Source organism: Sciurus vulgaris (genome assembly GCF_902686455.1).
Source record: "Sciurus vulgaris genome assembly, chromosome: 9".
In the NCBI taxonomy this organism is placed as follows: domain Eukaryota; kingdom Metazoa; phylum Chordata; class Mammalia; order Rodentia; family Sciuridae; genus Sciurus; species Sciurus vulgaris.
The window spans coordinates 143,240,906-143,253,925 of NC_136469.1; the positions used below are offsets into that span (position 1 = coordinate 143,240,906).

Below are 13,020 nucleotides of genomic sequence, written 5' to 3' on the forward strand. Positions count from 1 at the left end.
AGTGGGCTGACCACATTAGATCCCCACCTCACACCAACAGGCTGACCACATTAGATCCCCAATTCATGCCAAAGGGCCAACCACATTGGATCCCTGCCTTGTACCAAAAGGCTAACAATTAACATTGAACCCCTGCCTCACAACACACCTCAAAATAAATTCCCAATTAACTGAAATGTAGTCAAAGAAAAACAAGTAAAATGGAAATAATCTTGGTGTGAGAGAATTTCGAAGCATGGCCTCAAAGGCACAATGATTCTTGGCTTTTACATTTGGATATTCATTTCTGATTTAAAATTCAGTTTCAAAATGTTACACCCCAAGGGAAAAGTGAATGCAATCAGAAGGCAGGTGACAAATCAGGAAGATCATTGTTAATGGATGTCAACGGTTTGCTACATTTAATGTGTAAAAATTCTTTACGAAGAGAAAAATCGAAAAACTAAACGCTCCATCAGGCAAAGCATGAGAACAGATGCACCTAGCAGAACGGATCATGAGGGTGGGGCGAGGCCCCTCGGCAGGAGCCATGGGCAGCAGAGCCGAGGGGAGCTCCACACAGGGGCGTGGTACCTGCAGAGGACGGCAAGGCCACTGCTGGGACACAAGTCCCTGGCTCCTACAGACACCAGGGCCCCTGGCCAGGCTCCAGGCCGTGCGTCCCGTGGAGCATCCCCTTTGACGGGGCCTCGTTGGCCTGCTCCCAAGTGGGGCTGTCTGCGCCCAGGGGCTGAGCCGCGGGACCCTGGCTCCTACTCTCCGCCTCCCGCCGTGGGAGTGAGCCAAGCTGGCCCCGCACAAAGCTGCCCAAGGGCGCCTCTGCTATCTCCTGGGAGGCCTGCTGATCGTCACACTCCCTGACGGGGCAATGGCCCAGCCACCCGCAAAGCGTGTCCCTGTTCCCGTGGAAAAGCCACACGTGTGCACATACACGCGCAGGGAAGAAGGTGCTGGGAAGAGCACTGCTAAGATGTTACCAGCCGGGAGGCCCTCCTGAGCGGCGGGACACAGGTGGCACGGGCCGGGAGGCCCTCCTGAGCGGCGGGGCACAGGTGGCAAGGGCCGGGAGGCCCTCCTGAGCGGCGGGGCACAGGTGGCACGGGCCGGGAGGCCCTCCTGAGCGGTGGGGCACAGGTGGCACAGGCCACTGCCACCACTCAGCTTGAAAGTAAAGACCTGAAACGGACCTGGTGCTACTTCCATGTGCAGGGTTGCAATATTCATTTCTTTTATGAACTACATTTTCCCAAAACAGTACCTAATGACCACATGCTGGTTCTGTCAACAGAAAGAGTGTTAGAAGGCAGAGATCGTTGGAACATTTTATTCAGTTATTCAAATCTGTGCTGCTGTTTTCAAAATGTTTTGTTTTTAAAATGATCTTTACTTAAAAGGCAGATTTCATAACATCACCTCTGTATCTTAAGGCCGCTCCACCTGCCCTCAGGTCCAGCCACACCCTCAGGACTGGGGTGGAGCCGCCAGGTGGCCCGGCAGGCCCAGCAGGCCTGCGGGTGGGCTGCATGTCCCAGAGAGCACCCTCCGGAGGTTGCAGATGACACTTGCGTACTGACAGACACCATGAGGTCAGACTCCACTGGATGGTGAGCCACCCCTCTGAAGGACGCAAGGGTGTTTCTCACAGCTGCAATGAAGACACAAACAACGCAAGGAGCTGGTGGCCACGCCCTGCAGAGTCCACGTCAGGCAGCCTGCGTGTGAGACGCCAGGAGGCACGTGAGCTCCTTCCAGATGCGACGTTCCCCTGACCTCGGACAACTTCCACATCCTGTTGACGAAAGGACAGGGAGCTTCCAAAGGCCAGATGGTGAACCAAGGTCGCACATGATCAAAGAAAAAAAAGGCAAAACACAGAGATCTTCCGAGGGGCCTGGACAGGGCGGGCTGGGGCCTGCCCTGGACAGGTGTGATGAGCCTGGGGTCACAGGACTCCACTCTGGCTGGATACCTCCCACAACTGGCGGTGGGACACAGGAGGACTCAGGACTTGTTTCTCATGGTTTGGAAAAGCTGTGGATCTAGGCAGAGAAGCCCCACCATGAACGCATGGCTGCGGTGTCTGGCGAGGGGCATCTGGTAGAGATGGAGAGCCCTCAGCTGCCAGGTCCCCAGGCCCACCCGCTCCTTGGGCTGGGAACCCAGGCTGGGTGGCTGAGCTACGAGCCCGGCCCCAAGCCTGAGGTCGTGGGAGGTGCGAGCCCCGGGGTGCCGACAGCTCCTGTGGTTTATCGTTCGGGTCTGTGCTCAGAGCCCACCATGGGGTCACAAAGGGTCTAGAAACTTCTTTCTCCTTTTCTCTGAGAGCAGGAAGAAATGGGCATGGTAGGCCATGCCCTCAAAAAGCAGCAAGAGCTCACTGTGGCCAGGCCATGGGGCGCCCCACGCATGTGGAAGGGTCTGCTGAGGGGCATCAGCAGGGGCCCCGGGCACTTTGCCTGCTGTAGGAGCCAAGGGACCAAACCAGTCAACAGAGCCACCTGCACACAGCTGGTCACGTTGACACACCACTGTGCCCTGTGGCTTTGGGAAACTTCCTCAGTGAAACCTCCAGCTGTACGAAGAACAGTGGTCACTCTTCTTCCTAAAGATCTTAGGCTGTGTGGCTCGGAGGGCCTGTGGTGCAAGTAGGGAGCTCACAGTACGACCAGCGACGTGAGGAGCCCAGCTCAAGTGCAAGAATCAGGCTGAACCCTCGAGTCCTTGTGAAGCAGAGCCTCGTAGTGCCCGCAGGCAGGTTCAGGAGACCCTGATCTTGAGCAGTCTCCTCTACACCAGGGACCCAGCCCAAGGAGGAGGTGCGGGCTCCAGTGATCACTCAGGTCCTTTCATGCAGCAATCCGCCCCCCAGACTGACCCGTGCAGCAGTGCTACCCGACCCAGGTGCAGGCCAGGGGAGCCAGGCACAGTGTGGCAGGGCAGCTTGGAAGAGGCCATCTGGGCGTCTGCTGAGCTGGGCTTTATGTCCATGTCTTGATGGCTCGACCGGCTCAGCTACATCTGTGCTGCGGCCAGTGTGACTACAGCTTGGCCCGGAGGCCGCCCACCACGGGCTTGTTCACCGAGAACTCTGGCCACCACGACGGCCGCTCCAGCACCCCGCCCTCCTGCAGAATGGCGTTCCAGAGGTTCTTATAGAGCTGCAGGAAGAGAAGGGGGCTCAGCCGGCTGCACGCGCACATTGGCCCCCTGGGAAGTCGTGGTGAGGACATGGGGTCCTCCACAGAAAAGCGTCAGGACATTTTAAGCTCAATTTGCAGAAACACTTTTAAAAGTGGAAAGCAATCAGGGAACTTCAGTTACGAACTAGCATAACGTGTCCGTGATGGCAAGCGCCAACTGCTCCCCAAGGCCCCTGCAGAGGTCCCTGGACAGGCCAGCAGCCCCGTCTGGGAAGCCCATGCCTGCCATCTGCCCGAGACGTGTCCTCTGGCACCTTGCCTCACCAGCCGCGCAGCCTGGAAGCGCTGGAGCGCAGGCTGGGGCTGGGGTGCTGCTGGGCCCTGTGGTCCTCCTCCTGCCCCGGCACAGCCGCAGTGCCTCCAGGGTCTTGTGCTGAGCCGCTTGCTGCTCAAGTGGCCTTGTGGGAAACCCACGGTGAGCTGCAGCTACCTGGGAGAATGGTCCTGAACCAGCCTGGCTGCACGCTGACCCTCAAGCTGGGTCGCAAGGGGAGAGGGGCCTGTGACTCCGCAGGACAGGCCTCAGGGCAAGGGCTTCGCCTGAGGATGGCCCCTGCCTGCGCCTGCCGTGCTCTGGCTCCCCAGCACCGACAGGCCGCTGCTTCTCCAGGCGCACGCCAGGTGGCTTCCTGGGAAGCAGCCCACCTGCTTCACTTGTACCCTTCACATCCCCTCCACGGGCTCACTCACTGACAGGGAAGCTCTTACCTGGTGGCACCTGGTTAAAACTTGGCAATTTGAAACTGGGAGAAAGTGCATGTTTAGGCCACCCTGCCAGGTGACACCACTGGGTTTGACTGGCACCCAGAGCCAGAGGGCCCTCTCCATCCTGGGGACAGTGAGTGCTCCTTCCTTTTTCAGTCTCCTGCCCACAGGCAAGGCAACTGCTCAGACGCAGCGGCCGAGGCACGCCCTCCGCACAGTACAGCTGTGTGCTCGGGTTCTCCGCAAAGCCACCAGGTACCTTCTGTGGCAGACTTCCTCGCCTGTCTGCCTGGTGAGCCCACAGGGGCAGGACAGACCCCTCTTCCCAGGGCTCCCATTGGGACCCAAGGTCCCCTCCCCATCTCCTTTCCAAGCACTAGGGCCCTGATCTCTACCTGGCCCCTGGCTGCATCTTGCTGCCTGGGCAACCCTGGGCTACCCACAGGGTGTCTCTGGATTTGTCACATCAATGAAATGGACAGGGCCAGGGAGGGCAGGCGAGAGAGGGCAGAGCCTCACTGGAGGACCACGGGCCTCTGGTGTGACTGTCCCTGGCCCTCCAGATCTGAGGGCACTCGGGACTTCCATGCTGCCCACTGGGCCAGGTCTGCCTTGGGGCATGCCCATCCCCACCCAGGGTGGCCTGAACTGTGCTGAGGCCAGGCACCTGCCCTTCCCTGGTTAAGTCCATCATGGCTTAGGAAGGGCTGATTCCAGGGTTTCCTGCCCAGCCTCCATTTAGGCAGTTGGCAAGTGCCTCAGCAGAAGGTGATGGTCTCGGGGCGGGAGGCTGGGGCTAGGTGGAGACATGCCCCGTGCCACAGTGCACAACAGCAAGACCTCAGGTACGAGAGAACACTTTGAAACGCCAGGTTCCTGCGGATAGAAGGGAAGATGGCCCACAGGTGGCGAGGTTCTGGGCGAGGCCAGGTGGCGGTGTGAGCATCACCCTGTAAGGACACTGCCACGCGGTGGGTGACGCCTTAGGCTCAATGATGAGCACTGTGAGGGTCGCGGGCAGTACGGCTGGGGACACAGTCCTGGGGTGCAAGCAGGCCCTGCTTGGCTCAGGAGAGGGAAAGGAGGGTGCTCCAGGCAGCAGGAGCAGGTGCCAAGGCCCTGGGCTGGGAAGGGGCCCAGCACATTAGAACAGCGAGAGGACGGCGAGGCTGGTGTCCAGAGGGCAGGAGGGCGTCCCTCTGAGCAGTCGGGAGGGTGCAGACTCAGCCCAGGGCCAGGCAGGGAGGATCTGGAGTGGGGGTGCTATGGGGGCTCCGTTGGGAGAGGCCGACCCAACTTGCTTCTTAAGAAACCATTCTGGAGCTCAGCAGCAGGAAATGATGGGCTACTCAGAGGACGTGGGGAGCCCAGGTGAGCAAGGAGGGAAGAGCAGCCCCCAGGGCTGTGGATGGTCACAGGGAACAAGGGCAGAGGCCTGAGCTGCAGTGGGGAGGAGGATGTGACCAGGCCTGAGATCGTAATGCAGCAGGACAAGCAGTGGCACTGGACAGGAGGAGAACAAAGCAGGGCCCAGGATGGCCGTTCATTATGTTTGCAGTGCTGACTTATGTCTGGAACTCAGAGGTGACAGGAGCCAGCCCTGAGCTGGGCCAAGGCCAGAGCAGGCAGCGGGGAGGGTGGGGAGGCAGAGCCGACTGTCACACCTGGGCCCAGGTGCACAGTGTAGCCGCCCCGTCCCACGGAGGAAAGCAGGCTGGGGATGGCAAGGCCAGGAGCCAGTGAGGGCACCCCGACATCAGGACCCCCGCCCTTGAGCCCTCTGAAGTATCACTATGTCCCAGGAGGTGCAAAGGCTCCGGACCCCCACCACCACCTCAGCTCTGCAGAAACTCCCGCCAGTCCCTGGCAAGGCCACGCCCCACCCAGATACAGGGGGCCCTTACCTCGCCGTCAGCTCTGCCAATCGGTGAGTCCAGAACAAAGTCAGGGGGAGCTATCACATCCACCAGGGCAACTGCGTCATCTTTCAGCTGTCGGGAAGCACAGTCCACACACTTAGCAACACCCGTGATCTCCAAGGCCACACTGAGCCACCAGCCAGGGCCACCAGAAGCAGAATGGGAACAGGCACAGGCAGCGCTGGCCCTTGGCTGGGGTCCCCCTGCACTTGGAGGACCCACTGCATTGCTCTTTGCTTGGGACCCCAAGGCTTGCTGCTCAGCAAGGTGGGGAGGCTGGCAGAGACCCCGCAGCCCATTAACCGGAGCTGTCCCCAGAGGCGCGTCTCAGTCCCTGGTGGACATGGGGATGGCCGCCTGGCACAGAGCAGGTGGCCAGGAGTCACAGGACTACAAAGGCACCCACGGGCTCCTGTAAGGGCCAGCCGGGTGCAGGGCCCTTCAGGGGCAGCAGTTTCATGACCCCAGTTCTGTCACCTGGATTGCTATTCAACACCTCGGAAGAGCTGTCTCTGAGGAGACTCCCAAGGGTTTTCTTGGAAGCACAGAATTTTTTCCTTGAGTGACTGTGACAGAATGTCCTGGCTGCCCTGCCACCCAGGCAGGAGTGGCTTCAGTGGTTCCAAGCACAGGGAGCAGTGTGAGATCATGGATGTGTGTTTACACTCAGGCCGCCGCGTGCCACACGGAGGGCGAGCATCGTGACTGGGTGCGCTGGCGTCCTGCAGGCAGCACACAGCGATGACAGAGAACTCACCTGTGCACACAGGTCCAGGACGGCGCTCTCCAACAGCGTCCCTGCACGCTCACCAGAGAGGTATCCGCCTGCAAGCACAGTCTTCTTCACACCAGGGCCGGTGGCCCATCCACCCCTGCCCACCCCGCAGCAGTGCCTCCAAAGGGCTTTGTGAGTGGCCCTGCAGGAAGCCTATCCTGGACGGAGATGTCAGTGGTCACTGCCCCTGGCCCCGCTTTGTGCCGGGAGGACGGCACTGGCTCAGTCCTCAGTCCTCTGAGCACGTGAGAGCAGGTCCTAGACCAGAACCTGGTGGGCCTGGCAGAGACAGTGAGAGGCAGTGCCCTGAGGGCAGGGAGGTGGGTGCAGGCAGGGCAGGAGGCTGGCGGCTGCCTGCTGAAGGAGGAACCTGGAGGGGCTTCGAGGCTGAAGGAGGCCTCAGAAGGAGGTGTGAGGCCACGGCCACCAGCCCATGGAGGCACCCAGAGGGACACAGTCCTGGCATGAGGGCCCGTGGGTGAGAGAAGTGCCCCTGGCGTCACCCTAGCCCCTGCAGCTCTCCTCCAGGGGCCCATGCATCTGAGCGCTGGCTCAAGGATCCCGCCTGGCAGGGTTTTCGTCTGGAGAACCAGGCCTGGCCCAGCAGCCTCCTCAGGCAGCAGTGGGCACCAGCCCTGCCAGCTCTGCCCTCTGCCGGGCACTCTGCTGCCCTGGGTGCTCACAAGGCCTCCGCAGGACAACCACCACCCTGAGGGGCCAAAAGCTGGTCTTGGTGGGGGGACCTCATTCTCCACAAGCCCAAACACACCACAGCCCAGGGGTGGGTACACAGCACCCCTCTGCAGGAAGGGCTCATGGGGTGACCAGGACAGAGCACCTGAGAAGGCTTCTCAGGTAGAGAATACTGGCCTACCCCAGCCCTGCCAGTCTTCCAGGGATCAGCCTGGGCACTGCCTCTTCCAGACTGGGAAGATTTCCAGACTGGGGACTCCGGGAAGTGTCCCAGCAGCCCAGTCCCATGTTTGCCTGTGGCCCACAGGGCTGGGCCCCACTCTCCGAGACTCAGCCCACTGCTGGGCAAGAGCGGCCTTTGGAGCCGGCAGAGAGCGCCCTGTAGTCCCAGCGACTGCAGGCTGAGGGCTGCGAGCCTGAGTTTGCCTGGCCACTGAGCCAGACTGCTTCCCGCAGCAGGGGGCAGGGCCACGCAGCCGAGCCCACCTCGCAGCAGGAGCCACGTGCATCCCCAGACTCATTCACACCTGGGCCTCCTGGAGGCACCTATAAACAAACAGGAGGCTGACTGCAGAGCCCGTGGGCAGGGGCTGCTGCACCTGGTCAGCTGGCCTGAACTTTCTCTGGCCCCATGCTGCTACCATCTGCTGGCCTGAGGTGGCACCGTGGCACCTGGGCCCTCAGCCGCCGTAAGAGTGGGATGAGCCTGCCTGGAGGCGCCTGGGCCAGGAGGCCAGGGTGGAGGACTCACCTTGATAGAGCAGAGCCGTGTGCCGGTTCAGTGACCACAGGGTGTAGAGCGCGCTGAGCCGCCCCAGCACAGGCCGCAGGGAGGGCGGCACGCCGGGGCCATGCGTGTGGTCGTGGAACCTCTGGGCCACCGTGAGCTCCAGGAAGGCCAGGGCCAGCGGGCGGCAGTAGTGCACCTTGGGAACAGGACATGGGCCTCGGGTGACCGGGGGGCGGGGCAGAGAGGCCCCCTCGGCTTGGCCTCCACGTGCAGTGTGCACCCTAGGAGGACAGCGGCGGGAGGAGGATGGGGCACCAGGCGCTCGGCAGGCAGTCCCAGATGCGACAGCGATGCCTGCGGAGCCCAGCCACACGCAGCCTGGCGCTCACGGCCCAAGACGCTCGCGCCCAGCTCGGGCGCCTGGAACTCAGCTCAGCATCGATGGGCAGGGTCTGGGCAGGCTTAGGAGGTGGCTGCTGCCACAGGGAGGTGACACCAGCATGTGGCCCCCAGGGTGCAGGGCCTGCTGACTTCTGCAGCTGGGACATTCAAGGGACCCAGAGGGCTCCGTGGGTTGCCCTGGCGACATGGTTGGCAGTGGTATCTACTCCCCCGCAGGTCTGGCCACCTAAGTTCCCAAGAGGCTGCTCTGCCCTCTGCTCCGGCATTGCATCCCAAGACAGGGCACCGGCACACAGGGCCGTGGAGAGATTCTGCCCCAGCCAGTCCGCTGGAGCTCTGAGCCCTTGTCTCTGGGTCGTGCTCTTTTTTAACCTACACCCAAGATGTTTGCTGACGACCCTTTGTTTTTCTTTCCTTGTCTCTGATTTACCGTCTGACCAGGTCTTTAAGTCACAGAAACAACCATGTGCTGCTTGGCTTGTGAGAATGAGCGAGAGCTGCTCCAGAGGTTAACGCTGATCCAGCAAGAGACGGAAGGGGACAACCATGCACACCCCTACGTGGGACACTGGCACATAGCACGGGCACAAGGGCGGGTCCCACCTGACTGCAGGAGGATGGAGCCTGGCTCTCGGGCTGGCTCATGCCTCGGGCAGCACAGGGGCTCCAGTTCGAGGCTGGCATTCCCCAGGGCCCCATGCAGAGTAGCAGCCTCTGGAGAGCAGACGCATCCTCCCTCTGCCTCCTGCCAGCCTACCTGGTCCAGTTCCAAGATGCCCACAGAGCCATCCGCACTGTAGGGCAGGCCAGCGGGGGCCCCCGGGGCCTCTGCCATGGCCTGCCCTGTCCCCCACTCACATGCCAGTGCGCGAGTCCCTGCTCCAGCCAGTGGAGGCTGGCGGCAGACTGGGAGGTGGGGACTGCTGTCGACCCCAGCGGGACCTGCACCCAGATTTCCCAGGGCTCTGCTGGTGGAGGGCGGGGTGGGCCCTCAGGCTGGCTGCGCAGCTAGGCCAGGTGCTCTGGCTTCCTGGGCTCCCCCAGCCTCCCTCCACCAGCTGATGAGATGAGGATTTGAACAAGGTGGGCTGGAGCAGGGGGTTCCAGAAAGTTCCACCAGCACTCAAACATACCCCATGAGCCCCTTCCCACCGAGTGTCCTCTGGGGACCAAAGGCGAGGCCAGTCTTGCTCTTCTCCGTCTCCTCCTCCCCTCAACCACACGGACTTTACAGTGCTTGAGTGACACCCTGTTACGGTGTCTTTCTGTGACAATGGCACGTTTCCATATCTGGTAGGTCACAGGCTGGACAGGTGGGTGGTGAGACTGGAAAGACAGCTGCCCCTGTAACCCTGCCACCACGGAGCAGGACATGTGGTCCCTGAAAGTGGCAGCTCTCTCACTCCTGTGAACAGTGCGTGCCGCCAAGAGGGGAACGTCTCCGGGCAGAACTGACTACATCTGTGACAAGGGAGCCTCCGGTGAGGTTCAGGATCCGCGCAGTCTCCCAGGGGACATGTGGGAGCCTCCTCCGGTGAGGTTCAGGATCCGCATAGTCTCCCAGATCTGACTGCAATACTGACCAAGGTGGGCTGGGCATGGTGCAAGGGCGTCCCCACTGTCACTGTATCCTGATGCCCCAGGCCAAGTGTGTCCTGGAACTCACAGGCCCGCCTCACAACTCACTGTCTCCAGAGCTGTGCCAGGCGTGGATAGACAGCAGGGGCCGCAGCCTGCTCCGGAGCAAGCTCCTGGACCGTCCCAGCCCCCCAGAGCTGTTCCACTGTCCCGAGCTCAGGCTGAACAGGCTTCAGGAGTTGCGGCTGTGGACCGCGGCCACCCTGCAACAGTGAGCCTGGAGACTCGAGGGTGGAGGGCACACAGAGGGGGTGGCTGTGCCTAAATGCCAGCACCCTCCTCACGATGGTACCCAAGGCCGGCCTTCCGTCTAACGAACTGTAGCACACCTCCAGTCCCAGGAGAGAAAGGGAGAATCAGGTACTCAGTGTGCCCAAGTCTAGGGGCGTCGACCTTTGAACGGGCAGTGGACACTTTAGGCAAAACCCACTCCAAGTTGTCCAGGTCCAGACCCAGCAATGCAGAACAAGGGACAGCTGGGCTCTAGGTCTGCGGGCCCAGGTCCCATCTCCCAGCACAGTTGAGCCAGGGGGCCTGGGCTTTGCTCTCCATCTCAGGTTCTTTACTTCCCAAGGGGACATAAGGGACGTGTAGAGCCCAGTGTGGTGGAGGGACAGCAAACGTCCCCGTGCACCCTCTCCTGCAGATCTCCACAAGGGCTCCAGGGAGGTCCTCGTGGGGCTGGTCCCAGGGCTGGGGGCAGCAAAGCAGGAGGCAGGGGTGGCCACAACACCTTTCTATAGGACTGGCCGACATGGAGGGCAGCCTCCCGGCCAGAGCACTAGGAAATGCCACAGTAGGTAAGCTGGAAAAGGTACTCGCTATTGCCAAGAGCAAGTAGATGAGGAAAGTCAGCAAACCTCCCCTGGTAGTAGAGGAGTAGGGACTCTTGTCACTTCAACAAGAGTGGCCAGTAGCTCCCCCAAAGGGCAGCCTGTGGCGTCGTCACTGACCCACTCCAGCCAATGCCCACTGTGGTCTCCCTGCAGGCCCCTGGCCCCGCTGAGCCGCAGCTGGGAGCATGGCGTCCCTCCAGGCACAGAGCCTGCTGGTCCGGGCCCCGTGGGCTTCCTGCCCAGGCTCTGTCTGAGTCTGTCGGAGGCGTCTGCCGCTCTTCGGGAAGTCGCTTTCTGTTTTGCTTTTGTTTGGCAGTGCTGGGATGGGGCCCAGGCCTCACACATGCTGACTGAGCCCTCCAGCACTGAGCCACACCCCCAGCCCAGAAATGCTGAACTTTTAAACAGTCAAACCCGAGTTTTCTTTTGCAGCTTCTGCATTTCCTGTCTTAAGAAGGCTTGTCCTGGCTAGGTTGAGTAAGCACTCCAAGTTTTCTCCAGTGCCACATGGCTGCGAGCCTCTGCAGATAAGCAGAGGCTGGCTCCCACAGCCCCCTGCGTCCAGCCCAGGGCTCTCAGCTGTCGGCAACCTCACTCCTAAACGTCCTGTGATCCTGAGCAGGAAACGGGCCCAGCCTGGGGGCCACCTCCATCTTGGCCCCTCCCCTCTTGCAGCCACACAGCAGCACTGTCAGCTCCCAGTTCCCCCAGGGAGCCCAACCCAGCTGGACCCACAACCCGGAGGCCTGTCCTCCTTGCCCCTCACTGAAAAGCTGCTAAGAAGTCCGTTAGTGAAGCCCCCAGGCAACATGCTCCTCCAAGCACCCAGACACACACAGGTGCTGAGGGCACAGGGCAAGAGCCCGGCGCCTCCTGGGGGCAGCCGGAAGGGCTGCTCGGGCCTCCTGCGGTGCTGAGGGCAGTGCACTGTTGGCAGGGGTGCCCCTGTGCCCCCATCTTTGGGGGTCTTTGTTGATAACACAGGACAGCTTGCTGCTCATTTGAGAATGACCACTGGACCAGCAGGCAGGAGTGGCCAAAGCCATGGCCACCCATCCTTTCCAGATGACTAGCCTGCCATGGCCCAGGCCCAGGCCCAGGGTACAGAAAGCAGCCTGTGGCAGAAGCAGCCTGTTCCAGTGGCCTGCTTTGGGCCACTGTGGCCCTGATCTGAAAGCTGAACTGACCCTGGCCATCTTCTGAATTCATTTAAGTCATGCATTGCATTTGACTCAATCCTGGCCAGCAGGAGCTTAGGAATCAGGAGCTGTCCCCTGTGTCCACAACCCAGGCCAGGTGAGCCCAGCACTGGGCCCCCAGGGCAGCTTTACCAAGGGGAGGGGCAGCAGGGTCCCTGCGAGACCCCCACTGTGCTCATCAGGGGCCTCCTCACATCTCCCTTCCCCATGGGTCCATGGCACAGGGCTGATCCGGACAGCCTGGCACAGGGAGGTGCTTTATACCAGGTGCTCTTGCACAGAGGGCACCGCCTGCGGGAGCCACGCACTGCCCAAGCCACTGGTGAGCTACCCGTGGCCCATTCCCACCAAGGCCCAGGGAGGTCGACGGGGCCTCAAGAAGAACTGAGCGGAGAGCCGTGGGTCAGCTGGGGAGTCCCTGTCCCACGGGGGGCCTGGGGCCCACACTGGCGTTGCAGCCCCTCCGCAGACCAAGACCCGATCTCCAGTCCAACAACAGCAGCTCTGGGCCCCAGCAGACAGCACCAGGCACGGTGACCAAGGCCCTCGACCTCTTCCCCAGCAGCAAGGCAGGTGGCAGCGCCATCCTACAGAGGGCATCCCAAGGCCAGGGCGGCAGCCACAGGGATGCTGGACTTCCTGGGCACATGAGGGCAGAGGAATCAGAGGCAAAAAAATAAAAAAGCACATTTTAAAACAGATACCTGGCTGTTGTTTCTTGCGTTGAAGTCGTTGCTTCCGGATTCCTTCTCTCGATTTAATTTTTGGTAACTCTCTTGGAGCAAGTAGCACACCAACCACTTGTATGCTGCCAGGGGGACTTTAAAACAGGAAAGAGGGGAAATTAGCCACAGAGCACTCAACAGCTGTGTGTGCCCACCCCGGGACAGACGGCAGGGCCCGCTCTCAGCATGTGGACTGGC

The 13,020-nt window shown here is 61.2% G+C and overlaps 1 protein-coding gene across 2 annotated transcripts in view; it reads right to left on the bottom strand.

Annotated features, from left to right (window-relative positions):
* Nucleotides 1–1,912: 1,912 nt before the first annotated feature.
* The window catches only part of ACOX3 (acyl-CoA oxidase 3, pristanoyl), a 36,839-nt gene continuing 25,731 nt past the window's right edge, over nt 1,913–13,020 (bottom strand). For both annotated transcript variants that reach the window (XM_079154447.1, XM_079154446.1), the window contains 5 exons: nt 12,802–12,917; nt 8,044–8,218; nt 6,582–6,649; nt 5,810–5,896; nt 1,913–3,158 (listed from right to left, as the gene is read on the bottom strand). In XM_079154447.1, coding sequence (XP_079010573.1) covers nt 3,039–3,158; nt 5,810–5,896; nt 6,582–6,649; nt 8,044–8,218; nt 12,802–12,917 — 566 coding nt within the window. In that variant the 3' untranslated portion in view covers nt 1,913–3,038. The remainder of the gene's footprint in view (nt 3,159–5,809; nt 5,897–6,581; nt 6,650–8,043; nt 8,219–12,801; nt 12,918–13,020) is intronic.